Source organism: Denticeps clupeoides, unplaced genomic scaffold, assembly GCF_900700375.1.
Source record: "Denticeps clupeoides unplaced genomic scaffold, fDenClu1.1, whole genome shotgun sequence".
Lineage (NCBI taxonomy): Eukaryota > Metazoa > Chordata > Actinopteri > Clupeiformes > Denticipitidae > Denticeps > Denticeps clupeoides.
In genome coordinates, this window is record NW_021629780.1 from 21449 (window position 1) to 33800 (window position 12352).

Consider the following 12352-nt stretch of genomic DNA (forward strand, 5'->3'; position numbering starts at 1 on the left):
GGTACACCCCTTTTCACAATCACTTCACTTTCACTTTCCCAAGGGAACCCCAGCGATTATTGGGGTCTCCCATACCACACAGTGAAGTAGGTAGAACAAGAGATAAAGGTCCAGGCTATATTAACATCCACTGGTGACAATTCTGGCGTCACCAGTGGTCCGGCAGTTCTTCTGAGTTCACTTTCCCTCTCCACTTTCTCCCAGCGTTGCTGTTTCATACTTCCTGATCCTCAGCAGGTGAAGTGAAACCGCAGCTTCAGCAGCGCCTGCTTCCCACGGACACACTTTTATATTAATCAAAAAAGACAAATATGGTGATGACAGGTTCTTCTCCTTCTCCTCGCTTGAAATTCTGCAGGAACCACTGGGCTTAGACAGCGGGTGCTGGTGCCCCTGATCCTGGGTCCTGGTCACTCCCAGCAGGATTATTATCATGTCCAGCTTCTGCTTACAAAAGGTAGCAGGACAGGGTCAGAAAAGGAAGAGAAATCAACATCAATTTAATGTTCGTACAGTACGTGCCGCTACTGAATATTTAATATGGATGCTGAATATTTGGAAAAGTCTGAAATAATCCAGTTTTTACATCTGCATTGTGGCGAGAGATTAGAGTTCGACAGATCAAACGACATAACCACAAAACACACACACACATTTTACATTTACTGCTGACAGTTACTACACACACACACACTCGAGGAGGAAGTGCAGTCTTGTGTGTAACAGCAGTATCCAGTTTCTGTGTGTGTTACTTTTTTGAACTGAAGTTGCTTTATTTCTTGTTAAGTGCTCATGATCCATCTTACATTGTTAAGCACCTTGTCTTGTCTTGATCGATTCGTTGCAGAAAACAGCATTCAGTTTGTGAAAACCAAGAGAACCATTTTCCTCCTCACACAAACATTCCTTCCTAACAGTCGTCATCTGGCTCCTTCTGCTGCCATAACTGCATGTGCAAAAATATAATAAAGCGGGTGGTGATGACTCATGGGCTCCGTCTTTCCCATGCTGGATTTTCCGCAGGGATATCATAAATTCACCAGACGCTCGGTACATGTTACACACGCATTTCAGACATATACTTTACACACACGTTACACACGCATTTACACAATAATTATATATTTCATATAGTCACGTGAAAGTGTTTGGGGACACTTTCTTATCAGTCCAAAGCCCTTCCTAAACGAACCCGCTTCGCTTTCTTATCAAGCTCTCACACACAGCGGGTGTAGAAAGGGCTTCCTCCTCATCCCCCTCGGAAACACCTTTTTGTCAAGATTGGACGCGCTTGTCTTCAAGGCCTAACAAACGAATCCAACCAATTTGGATCTTGCAAATAATCAGTATTGAGCCGTTATATCCATTCAAATGAGCAAAATTACTACATTTTTTTGTACATTGGATTTAATTTCATACACCTAAATACAGCTTCATTAAAAATGTTCAGAAAACATCCCAGAATTCAGACTTTCTTAGGAATGAAAGACATACCACTGTTATTTTTTGGATGAAAGTAAATTAAAGGAGTAAATTAATATACAGACTGAGAAGAGTTGATGAACTATTTCATATGACTATTGTATGACTACTGTAACAGACTTAATGAATACATTTATGAGAATACACACACACACACACACACACACACACACATGCAGCTCTTCCCACTCAGGATATAAATGGAAGCAGAAGGGGCCCGACAAACACCAGTCCAGAGCTCCAGACCTACCAGACGGCTTCTCTCCTCTGTCAGGTTGGTGATCTCCTCACCTCCTCTCTTCTCCTCTCAGTAATCTGTAGAAAGGACCAGGACAATCTGCTCAGAATTAGAAAGGCTAAAACTTTCATATTTTTTATTCTGGTTTAATGGTGAATGTTTGTGTGTGTGCCACAGCTCAATGTATCATCACCATATGTAATACACTGCATGTTACATTTTTACTCAGTAGAACAGGTTCTATTACAGGCATTATAGTTTTACTTGGTAGAACAGATTCTAGTACCTGCGTTATGGTGTTACTCAGTAGTACAGGTTCTAGTACAGGCATTACAGTTTTACTCAGTAGTACAGGTTCTAAGTACAGGTATTGTAGTTTTACTCAGTAGAAGACATTATAGTACAGGTGTTATATTTTTACTCACTAGTACAGGTTATAGTACAGGCATTACAGTTTTACTCAGTAGAACAGGTTCTAGTACAGGTGCTATAGTTTTACTCACTAGTACAAGTTCTAGTACAGTTTACTCAGTAGTACAGGTCCTAGTACAGGTGTTTTTTTTCTCACTAGTACAGGTTCTAGTAAAGGCATTATAGTTTTACTTACTAGTACAGGTACTAGTACAAGTGTTATAGTTCTAATTAGTAGTACAGGTTCTAGTACCGATGTTATGGTGTTACTCAGTAGTACAGGTTCTAGTGCCGGTGTTAGAGTGCTACTCAGTAGTACAGGTCCTAGTACAGGTGTTTTTTTCTCAATAGTACAGGTTCTAGTAAAGGCATTATAGTTTTACTTACTAGTACAGGTACTAGTACAAGTGTTATAGTTCTAATTAGTAGTACAGGTTCTAGTACCGGTGTTATGGTGTTACTCAGTAGTACAGGTTCAAGTGCCGGTGTAATAGTGTTACTCAGTAGTACAGGTCCTAGTACAAGTGTTCTTGGGTTCATATTAAGATGGGGCTGATATGGACCGCTTGATTGTTCCCTGTGTACCACCCATACGGCTTGTTACTTTGGAAGGGGCGGAGTCAATGTTTTTTTTTTACTTTTTGCTTTGATCCTGATTGGCAGTCAGCTCCAGACCTGTTGTCATGGCTGAGCCTAAAGCCCCACTTCCTGCAACTGAAACCATGGCGACAACCCGCGTTCGCCCTCAGGTGTCCATCCGCGGGCGCAGCGTTGGTCCCATCGCCAGCTCTAATGCTGTGGGGGAGGAGGTGCCAGAGTTTGAGCCGTTCATGCTGCTGCCCCGCGGGCCGCCACCCCTCACCGGTGAATGGGCGAAGTTCTCTAGGTTTTTCTGGTTCCTATGGTATCTGTCTCAGGAACTTGCTTTTTTCTTGCTCCACTGCAGATTACTTGGATGTCTGGGATGTGAATATGCTGAAGGAACCAGAGGAGGTCAACAAGCAGCAGCACCACACTGACCGCTACGCCAATGAAGGCCTCATCGTTCGCCGGGGGCAGGAGTTCCAAATCAGCATCACCTTCAACCGACCCCATGACCCCAGCAAGGATCAATTTGCTCTGGAGTTTGTCATTGGTGAGTTACACTTCAGTAACTCAGCATCTGGCGTTCCAACTGGCTCATAGCATTGTTTATGGTCATGAAGTCAGCTGATTCTGAATGACTTTGCTTACACTTTCATCACAATCACAGTTTTCACACTAATCACCACTATCATATCATCATCCACTTCAGATCCTTCTGGATTCTCACAACTCCTCTAAAAACCCACAATGATTTTCCTTCCAGTAACCAAGGTTATTCAAGTTCATCAAATGAATATCTTAAGAACCTCCAGCTCAGCAGAAGATCTCTTTTTACTTCCTCCTGGCACCAATTTACTTCTTCTTTGAAGAGTCTCCTGCAGGTGATTGCTGAGGGTGAAATTGCTGACCCTTTCTTCATATCCGAGAGGCCAGGCTGTTGCAATACTCTCATCTGTCATCAGTTCCTCCTAAACTCTTCTTCCTCACAACATTTCCTTTGTTGGCTGAAAAATGAATGAAAGATGATAACATGGGAAAGTCTTTTAGACCTCTTCATGACTACCAGTGTTATAGTGTTACTTAGTAGTACAGGTTCTAGTACAGCTGTTATAGTTTTATTCACTAGTACAGGTCCTAGTACAGGCGTTATAGTTTTACTCACTAGTACAGGTTCTAGTACAGGTGTTATAGTTTTACTCACTAGTACAGGTTCTAGTACAGCCATTATAGTTTTACTCACTAGTACAGGTTCTAGTACTGGTGTTATAGTTTTACTCACTAGTACAGGTCCTAGTACAGGCATTATAGTTTTACTCACTAGTACAGGTTCTAGTACTGGTGTTATAGTTTTATTCTCTGGTACAGGTTCTAGTACTGGTGTTATAGTTTTACTCACTAGTACAGGTTCTAGTACAGGCGTTATAGTTTTACTCACTAGTACAGGTTCTAGTACTGGTGTTATAGTTTTACTCACTAGTACAGGTCCTAGTACAGGCGTTATAGTTTTACTCACTAGTAATGGTTCTAGTACAGGCGTTATAGTTTTACTCACTAGCACACGTTCTAGTACAGGTGTTATAGTTTTACTCACTAGTACAGGTTCTAGTACTGCTGTTATAATTTTACTTACTAGTACAGGTAGTTGTACTGGTGTTATAGTTTTGCATGACTACTGCATATATCTACTCACCTTTTACACTCCTTCAGAAACGGATCAACCATGGCATTTTGGAGGAGAAAGTGTCTGCAGTGGCCTTGTACCCTGTGTTATATTCACCATTTTACTTGTGTTTGTCCACCAGGGGCGACCCCCCAGTACAGTAAGGGCACTTACATCCCGGTGTTTCCCAGTGAGGAGCGGAACAAGCTGTGGGGTGGCCGGGTCCTAGACACCAGCGACAATGTGCTCACCATGGGCATCTTACCCAGGGCAGACTGCATCGTGGGAAAATATGGCATGTATGTTGCCGTGGTGACCCCCTACGGCATTCGCAGGACAAAAAAGGACCCCAGCCGGGAACTCTACATTCTGTTCAATCCCTGGGTGAAAGGTCTGAACTGTTCTTTACTGATTTCTGATTATCCAGCCTCATATGAGGTCTGGTCCTGGCACCTTCAAGTATTATTATACCGTCTGGATGATAATAACACTACGTGGTGTTCTGAGATGTGAGAGTCTTTTTTCCCAGATGACTCTGTATACCTGGAAGATGGGGCGGAGAGGACGGAGTGTGTTCTGAACGAACTGGGCATTATTTACCACGGCGCCTATGATGATGTGTCTGAGAGATCCTGGAACTACGGTCAGGTAAACCTGCAGCCAGAGTACAGTACAGTACAGTATGTGTATTAAGATGTGTCTACTCCGCGTTACAGGTTGGTAGTAGCCTAGTGGGTAACACACTCGCCTTTGAACCAGAAGACCCGGGTTCAAATCCCACTTAATACCATTGTGTCCCTGAGCAAGACACTTAACCCTAAGTTGCTCCAGGGAGACTGTCCCCTGTAACTACTGATTGTCTGATAAATGCTGTAAATGTTACAGGTAACACTTTATGGAAGTCAGTCTGTTAAATCACACTGACTCCGCCCCTCCCCAGGTAACAACAATAACATGTATTTCTTATTTTGCCCAAAATGTGAATTTTGAACAAATTCACATTTGTCTCAATGAGCTCAATGTCTCAGTATGTCTCAATGGGCTCAATGTTTGAAGGTACTGGACAATGCAGAGCAGGTCCTGTGTCTTGGTCCACAGTGTGTGTCCACCATGATGCTACTCTGGTAGATTTCTGATCAGAGGCTCATTGCCGGGAACCAGGATCTAGAGACATTTAAGGCTCGCGTGGCTGGGACCAAGTGGTTATGGTGGACGCCTGTGTACATGTCGAGTGCAACAATGGCCCCGGTGGACAATCAAGGGCAGCCTATGTGAGATGAGCATCATAGTATGTGTCTTTCCCCTCTAGTTCACCCCTCCATGCTCTGATCCCCCACACCCCAGCTAAAAATCCAATCACTGTTAGCATTTCTCAAGTAGGCAGTAGAGCCGTAAATGTTGGGTCGGGTCCGGGCTCATTTTCTCATTGGCTTGGCTCTACTATTTGCATAGTAAATTAGCGTTCAGAAATCACAAACTTTCCGTATGATTCGTATGTCAGTGGGAGGGTTTGGGGATCCAGCAAAACCTCTGAGATCAATAGCAACTCGTGAGATAATTAACCACAACCAAAATTGTCTCTACGGATGAGTCTCTACGGTGCTCTGGATAAATTTTTTTGTCATGTAAATGGACCCTAAGACATGTCCAACTCGGGTGTCCGACCTGAAGACTGCGTTAGGGTCACTGAGGCACACAAACCCCCCGACCACGACAAGGTGGCAAAAAAATCTACATCTAATAAATTATTCCTTGTCACATTATAACACATTATAACAACTAAAACATGACATTTGTCATTTATAGTATTAGATTAGATTAGATTAGATTCAACTTTATTGTCATTACACATGTACAAGTACAGGGCAACGAAATGTAGTTTAGGTCTAACCAGAAGTGCAATAAGCAGCAAGTGCAGGATACAGTTCAAATAAGTTAAGTTATATATATATATACATAAAGTGATATGTGCTATACATAAAGTGATATGTGCAGTACAAAGTGATATGTGCAGTGCAGTGATTATCAAGAGTGTATGGGGGGGGCAGAGGAGTTCAGCAAGGAAACAGCTCTGGGAAAAAAGCTGTTCCTAAGTCTGCTGGTTCTTGTCCGTGGTGGCCTGAACCGTCTGCCTGAAGGCAGGAGAGAGAACAGTTCGTGGGCCGGGTGGGAGGAGTTCTTAAGAATACTGTGAGCTCGACGCAGACAGTGCTTCCTCTGGATTTCCTCAATGGATGGAAGTGGAGTCCCTGTGATGCGCTGGGCAGTTTTCACCACCCGCTGCATCGCCTTACGCTCAGCAACAGTGCAGCTTCCATACCACACTGTGAGACAGCTGGTAAGGATGCTCTCTATTGTAGAGCGGTAAAAGTTCAACAGGATGGTAGTGGGTAGCTGGTTCTTTTTTAATGTTCTCAAGAAGAAGAGTATCATTTACATTATAGTATCATTTACATTTGATAAATGAAAACAACACTTCTTACTGTTGCCAATATTAACCAAACTAAAAGGCTCAATAAGGGTTAACGGTTATGGAATGCTTGGCTAAAAAGATGGGAATATCGACCCTGTGTCTGAGTTCCCTGGGTGTGGACCATTTTAAAAAGTGGTCTGTTCATGTGGAGTTAGGAACTGTGATGATCATTGGCGTTCTCTGGATCAGTACGTCTGCGTTTAGAGCCTGATGACCCAGATGCTACGTGATACGTTAATGAAAACCTCTGCTGTGTGTGCTGCAGTTTGAGTTTGGAATTTTGGATGCCTGCCTGTTCATCATGGACAAGGGCGCCCTGCCCATCACCAACCGAGGAGACCCAGTTAAAATTGCCAGGAAGGCTTCTGCCATGGTGAGTGTGATGGAATCGACGCCAGGTGATGGTTTGGCAGGATGTCCCATTTGTAAGCTGTATGAAATTCATTCAGAACTTTCAGGGGATGGAGAAACATGGAGCCTGTACCCACACCCCACTGATTTGCCCCTTTTCCACACATTTTCCACGGAGATCCTGCCTGTGTGTCTGGTCCCCAGATTAACTCGAAGGATGATGAAGGGGTCCTGGTTGGCAACTGGAGTGGGGACTACATGTACGGCGTGGCACCCACTTCCTGGACAGGCAGCGTGGAGATCCTGCTGAGCTACGCCAACGGTGGAGACCCTGTCTGCTACGCCCAGTGCTGGGTCTACGCCGCCGTCTTCAACACCTGTGAGGACCTGAAGCCCCGTCCTTCAATTTTAAACCTTGTAGCTGAGCTGAGGGTAACCTGGTTTCCCGTCGGCTGTTGCAGTCCTTCGCTGCCTGGGCATTCCGGCCAGGGTTGTCACCAACTTCTTCTCTGCCCATGATAATGATGGCAACCTGAAAACGGACATCCTGTTGGACGAGAACGGGAAGGTGGACCGTTCCCGCACCCGAGACTCCATCTGGTAGGAGATTTCTCGAGGTCAGCTGCAGAGTGCAGTTCCAGAAAAGCGCCTGAGATTAAACGGTGTGTGTGTGTGTGTGTGTGTTCAGGAATTACCATTGCTGGAATGAGTGTTACATGGCCCGGCTAGACCTGCCTGAGGGCTTCGGGGGGTGGCAGGTGGTGGATGCTACACCCCAGGAGACCAGCGATGGTGACTGAAATGCAAATATATAATACAAATATAGTATAATATGATGTAATATAATATATGTGAGTGTGAGTGTGTGTGTTTCAGGTATGTACAGATGTGGTCCTGCATCAGTTTATGCCATTAAGCACGGCATGGTCTGCTACCCATTCGATGCTCCCTTTGTATTTGCAGAGGTAAACTCTGATTTTTTATAGTAATTAAGTATTTAATTGAGTGAACACCATTGAAAAGCCCTCACTATCACTGCTGGTGCACCCTCAGGTGAACAGCGATGTGGTTTTCTACCAGAGGAGCCGGGACGGCACGCTGACGCCAGTGAAGGTGAACACCAGTCACGTTGGCCGGCTGGTCCTGACCAAGGCCCCTGGCAGCAATGGCCGCAGTGACATCACCAGCATGTACAAATTTCCCGAGGGTGCGTGTTTCATGGTGCACAGCAGCTCTCATGCTCCAGACACCTCTCACTGACCCTAAACCAAACTTGCAGAGAAGCTGAATTCATTCAGTTCACCAAGAAGAGCAAGTTTCGGTGGTGGTGGCGCTGCAGCGCCCTCTGCTGGGTAGAGCTTGCCGGCTCAGGCCTGTGTTTTGATGTCCAGGGAGCGCAGAGGAGCGCACCGTGTTGGAGAAAGCTGAGGAATACGGAGTTAGGAGGCAGGACGTCACCCCTCCCGTGGCTGATGTGGCACTGGACATTCCATCCCTGGAGGTGAAGGTGGGTGCCGGGTTCGATCTGGCGCTGGACTTCCGTAACAGCAGTGGGCAGCGGCGCACGGTGGAGGCCTATACCAATGGCTACGTGGTCTACTACACGGGCGTGCCCAGTGCTGAGATCCTGTTCCAGAGCCCCACGGTGACTCTTGACCCCCGGGCGGGAGATGGTGAGAACAATGTTCATGTGATTTCTTTCACCAGTTCCATTCCTGGCCTGTAATTATTCTGCAACGTACATCTTTAAAGAAAGTTCAATCAACTTTACAACACCATCTTGCTCCATTAACATCTCCTGCGGCTTATACACAAGTGCGACTTATTTATTTACCATTTCTTTTAAAAATTAGTAGGTGCAGCTTATATACAACTAAATATAACAACTACAGCTTCAGGGACCTTCAAATGGACCAGTAGCATCATTATGGACACGTAATGTAGACCATGACGCTGGACTACATCCTGGACTTCTCCAACCCTACAACTGTAGGACTTCTCTTATTGGACGTACCATCACCAGCCCTGCACTGACACCACTTGCAGGCTCACTCTACCCTGGAAGGGGGTCCCTCTCTCTATCACTCCTTCCCAACGTTTCTTCCTTTCTTTCTTTTTCCTTGTGTGCAGAAGTGTGGAGGGCGTCAACTGTAGGGTCTGTCAAAGCCCATTGAGACGTACTGTATGTGATTATGGGCTATATAAGAAATAAATGATGATGATGATATATAGGTGCACTCTATAGTCTGCAATGACTTTTTCTAGCTGATATTTTCTCAAAGCTCAAGGTCCTAGTGACTGGTTAAAAAGACCAGTGATCCATGTCAAAGCTCTTAATTACAATATTTACAACATTACACTGAATCAGAGGAGGGTAATCCATGTGTTCAATTTAATTAATACATCTGTCAAAAATTCAAGAAAAATTCAAAAATTCATTTGCACATTTTATTATGCTACAAATCCTTTATGAAATGTCTCATAAAAATGAATTACATTTAACAAATGAATGTTTGATGACACAGGATTTAAATGAACAAACAGAATGTAGTGAAATAACGTCAGTTCACGTATGGAATGTGAACAGGACCTCCACACCGAGGAGAATGGGCTGGAAGGAAAGCTGCTGTGTGATTGGCTGATGGCTCTCCGCTTCCTCTGCTCTTCTCAGCCGAGCGGAAGGTGATTAAAGTTCGTCCGGAGGACTACATGGGGAAGCTGGTGGAACAGGCCAATCTGCACTTCATCACCACTGGGAAGGTGAAGGAGACGGGTCAGATCGTCACGGCGATGCGTGTCATCACCCTGCACAAGCCACGACTCCTGGTCCAGGTCAGGGGTCTTTACACTTCATTCACTGCTGCTTAGTGAAGGTGAAGTGATTGTCATGGTGAGACACTGCAGCACAGCACATGGTGACACGGTGAAACGTGTCCTCTGTATTTATCCATCACCCTGGGTGAGCAGTGGCCACCATGACAGGCCATGGATACAGAAGAGCGACTGGTCTGATGGATCCTGTCTTCTTCAGGTGGCTGGGACCCCTCGAGTGAGCGAGGAGATGCTGGTCACTGTGCAGTTCACCAATGACTTCAAGTTCAGCCTGGAGAACGTGCATGTGCGTGTTGAAGGACCCGGAGTCATGTCACCCCACAACAAACTGTACAGGTGAGCGCTGGTGACACGGTCAGGGTCCGGCTACGGGGTTCTGGACGTGTAAGGAACCGTGACGTCTGTTACAGGCTGATTGCTCCTGGCACCACAATATCATGGACAGAGAGCTTCATCCCTCGCAGACAGGGACCATCAAAGCTGATGGCCAGTCTGGACTGTCACGCTCTCAGACAGGTGAGGACACACACACACACACACACACACACACACACTTTCTGCCACAAATCACGTTCACGAGTATAAAAATGATCTCCTACGTGTTAACAGGTGACTGGAGAGGTGGATGTCCACATCGAAAACTGAGGAGATGCGTATGATGAACTGAAAGTGTCTGATGCTGATGTAATAAAAACTAGATTTACCTCAGCAGTTCACAGAGGTGTGGCATCGAGTGCAGAAAGTAAAAATCCTCGCCAGGATTTAGTTCCAGTCACAATACAAATGTAATTATTAACATTACATTTCCATTTTTAATAAATTCACAAAAAAGAAAAATAAATAAAAAACCTAAATCTATTCTTTCACAAATCCATTTGTCAAATGTAATTAACCCCAGGACACTTGTAAATATGCCGTTGTCCCCATCCTAAGAAGACAAGACAGTCAAGATTTCTTTTTTTTTACCAAATTTATCAGAAGCCCCTATCCAGAGCACCTTACAATCGGTACAGGGACAGCACTGATTGGAGACGTGTCCTCCGATTGGAGGTGAAGTGTCTTTTTTTTCATCTTGTTACAAAATAAAAAGGTAAAAGGGAGGTCCAGATGGCCATTTTTAGGACTGCTGAGGCTGAGCCAGAGTCCCACCCTGTTCAATGCTAGCCAGTAACTCAGTGTATGGATGCCCCCTGCTGGCAGGCTCAGGAATTGTATGGCGCCAGGTCATGCCAGCAGGTCCCCTGCCATGCCGCACCCCACTGTCGCTCCACACCCTGGCCGGGGACAGTCTGGGTTGGCTGGCATGCCTCGGGAGTGCACCACAGCCCAGAGTTTTGCACCCAACACCCTTCCATACCAGTCAGTCAAGTTGAGTGTAAATTTTTATTTAGATATATTTTTATGAACTATCTTGCTGTCAGCCCGCCAGGTAAAACCATGCCAGCAGTGGGGATAACGGACACCCCCGGGGAACACCAGAGCGGATATTTATCACTCTCGACCGGCTCCTGTAAAAAATGATCCTGCAACGCATGTAGCAGTCCCGCCCAGTCTAGAAACCTCCCAGGGAATCCCATCTGTTGTAGTAGCTGTCCTTCATCTTCCTTCCAGGAATGATACAGGCTTGGTGACTGTCCAGGAAATTCAGTCAGTGGGTCAGCTGCAAAAGATGTCCCAAAAGGCAACGTAATATTCCACAGGCAGCCCATTGCTACCCAGAAACTTCACCTTTTTTACCCTTAAGACCCTTTAGTTAACTTCAAAAAGTGTCAAATCTTAAGTAAAAAGTTTCACTACTTGATGTTTTATTTAAAAACCTTAGAAGGAAATATTTCCTTAATATTTAATATTTCCTTAATATTTCACAGGTATTTCCTGCATTTTCCTTCCTTCCTCCTTTAGACAATTTTTTCTTGTGCATTTCTCATCTTGCTCAAATTTTTCTTTAATACAGCAAGATTACACTAATAAACCATGGGACAAAAAAAAGAATATTTAAATCATTTACCAGTAGTGACAGGGACAGTCCCCCCTGGGCACACTCAAGGTTAAGTGTCCTGTTCAGGGACATGATGGTAGTAAGTGGTGTTCGAACTGATCATACATGAAATAGGAGCCATTTTCAGGATGTTCTTTAATCCGTACTGGAGGAACGTGTTCACACGTGACATTTGGTGAAGAACCGTGTAACTGCTCGTGTTGCTGTTTTCGGGTGAGTAGCTCCTCCTCCTCGTGGTTGGGGAGGGGCCTGTCTGGGATTCCCTACTTGGGATGCTACCCCTGCGACCCGGATAAGCGGAGGAAGACGAGGAGGACGAGT

At 45.1% G+C, this 12352-nt stretch overlaps 1 protein-coding gene across 1 annotated transcript; it reads left to right on the forward strand.

Moving 5' to 3' along the window:
• The first annotated feature begins 1640 nt into the window (after positions 1 to 1640).
• On the forward strand, positions 1641 to 10890 carry LOC114773851 (coagulation factor XIII A chain-like). The gene is made up of 16 exons (XM_028966026.1): positions 1641 to 1756; positions 2795 to 2995; positions 3078 to 3266; positions 4519 to 4767; positions 4906 to 5024; positions 7115 to 7222; positions 7405 to 7579; positions 7662 to 7800; positions 7889 to 7992; positions 8077 to 8165; positions 8254 to 8407; positions 8592 to 8873; positions 9872 to 10032; positions 10232 to 10368; positions 10443 to 10548; positions 10642 to 10890. The coding sequence occupies exons 2-16, from the start codon at positions 2815 to 2817 to the stop codon at positions 10675 to 10677; spliced, it is 2229 nt and encodes a 742-aa protein (XP_028821859.1). The 5' UTR covers positions 1641 to 1756; positions 2795 to 2814; the 3' UTR covers positions 10678 to 10890.
• The last annotated feature ends 1462 nt before the right edge of the window (positions 10891 to 12352 follow it).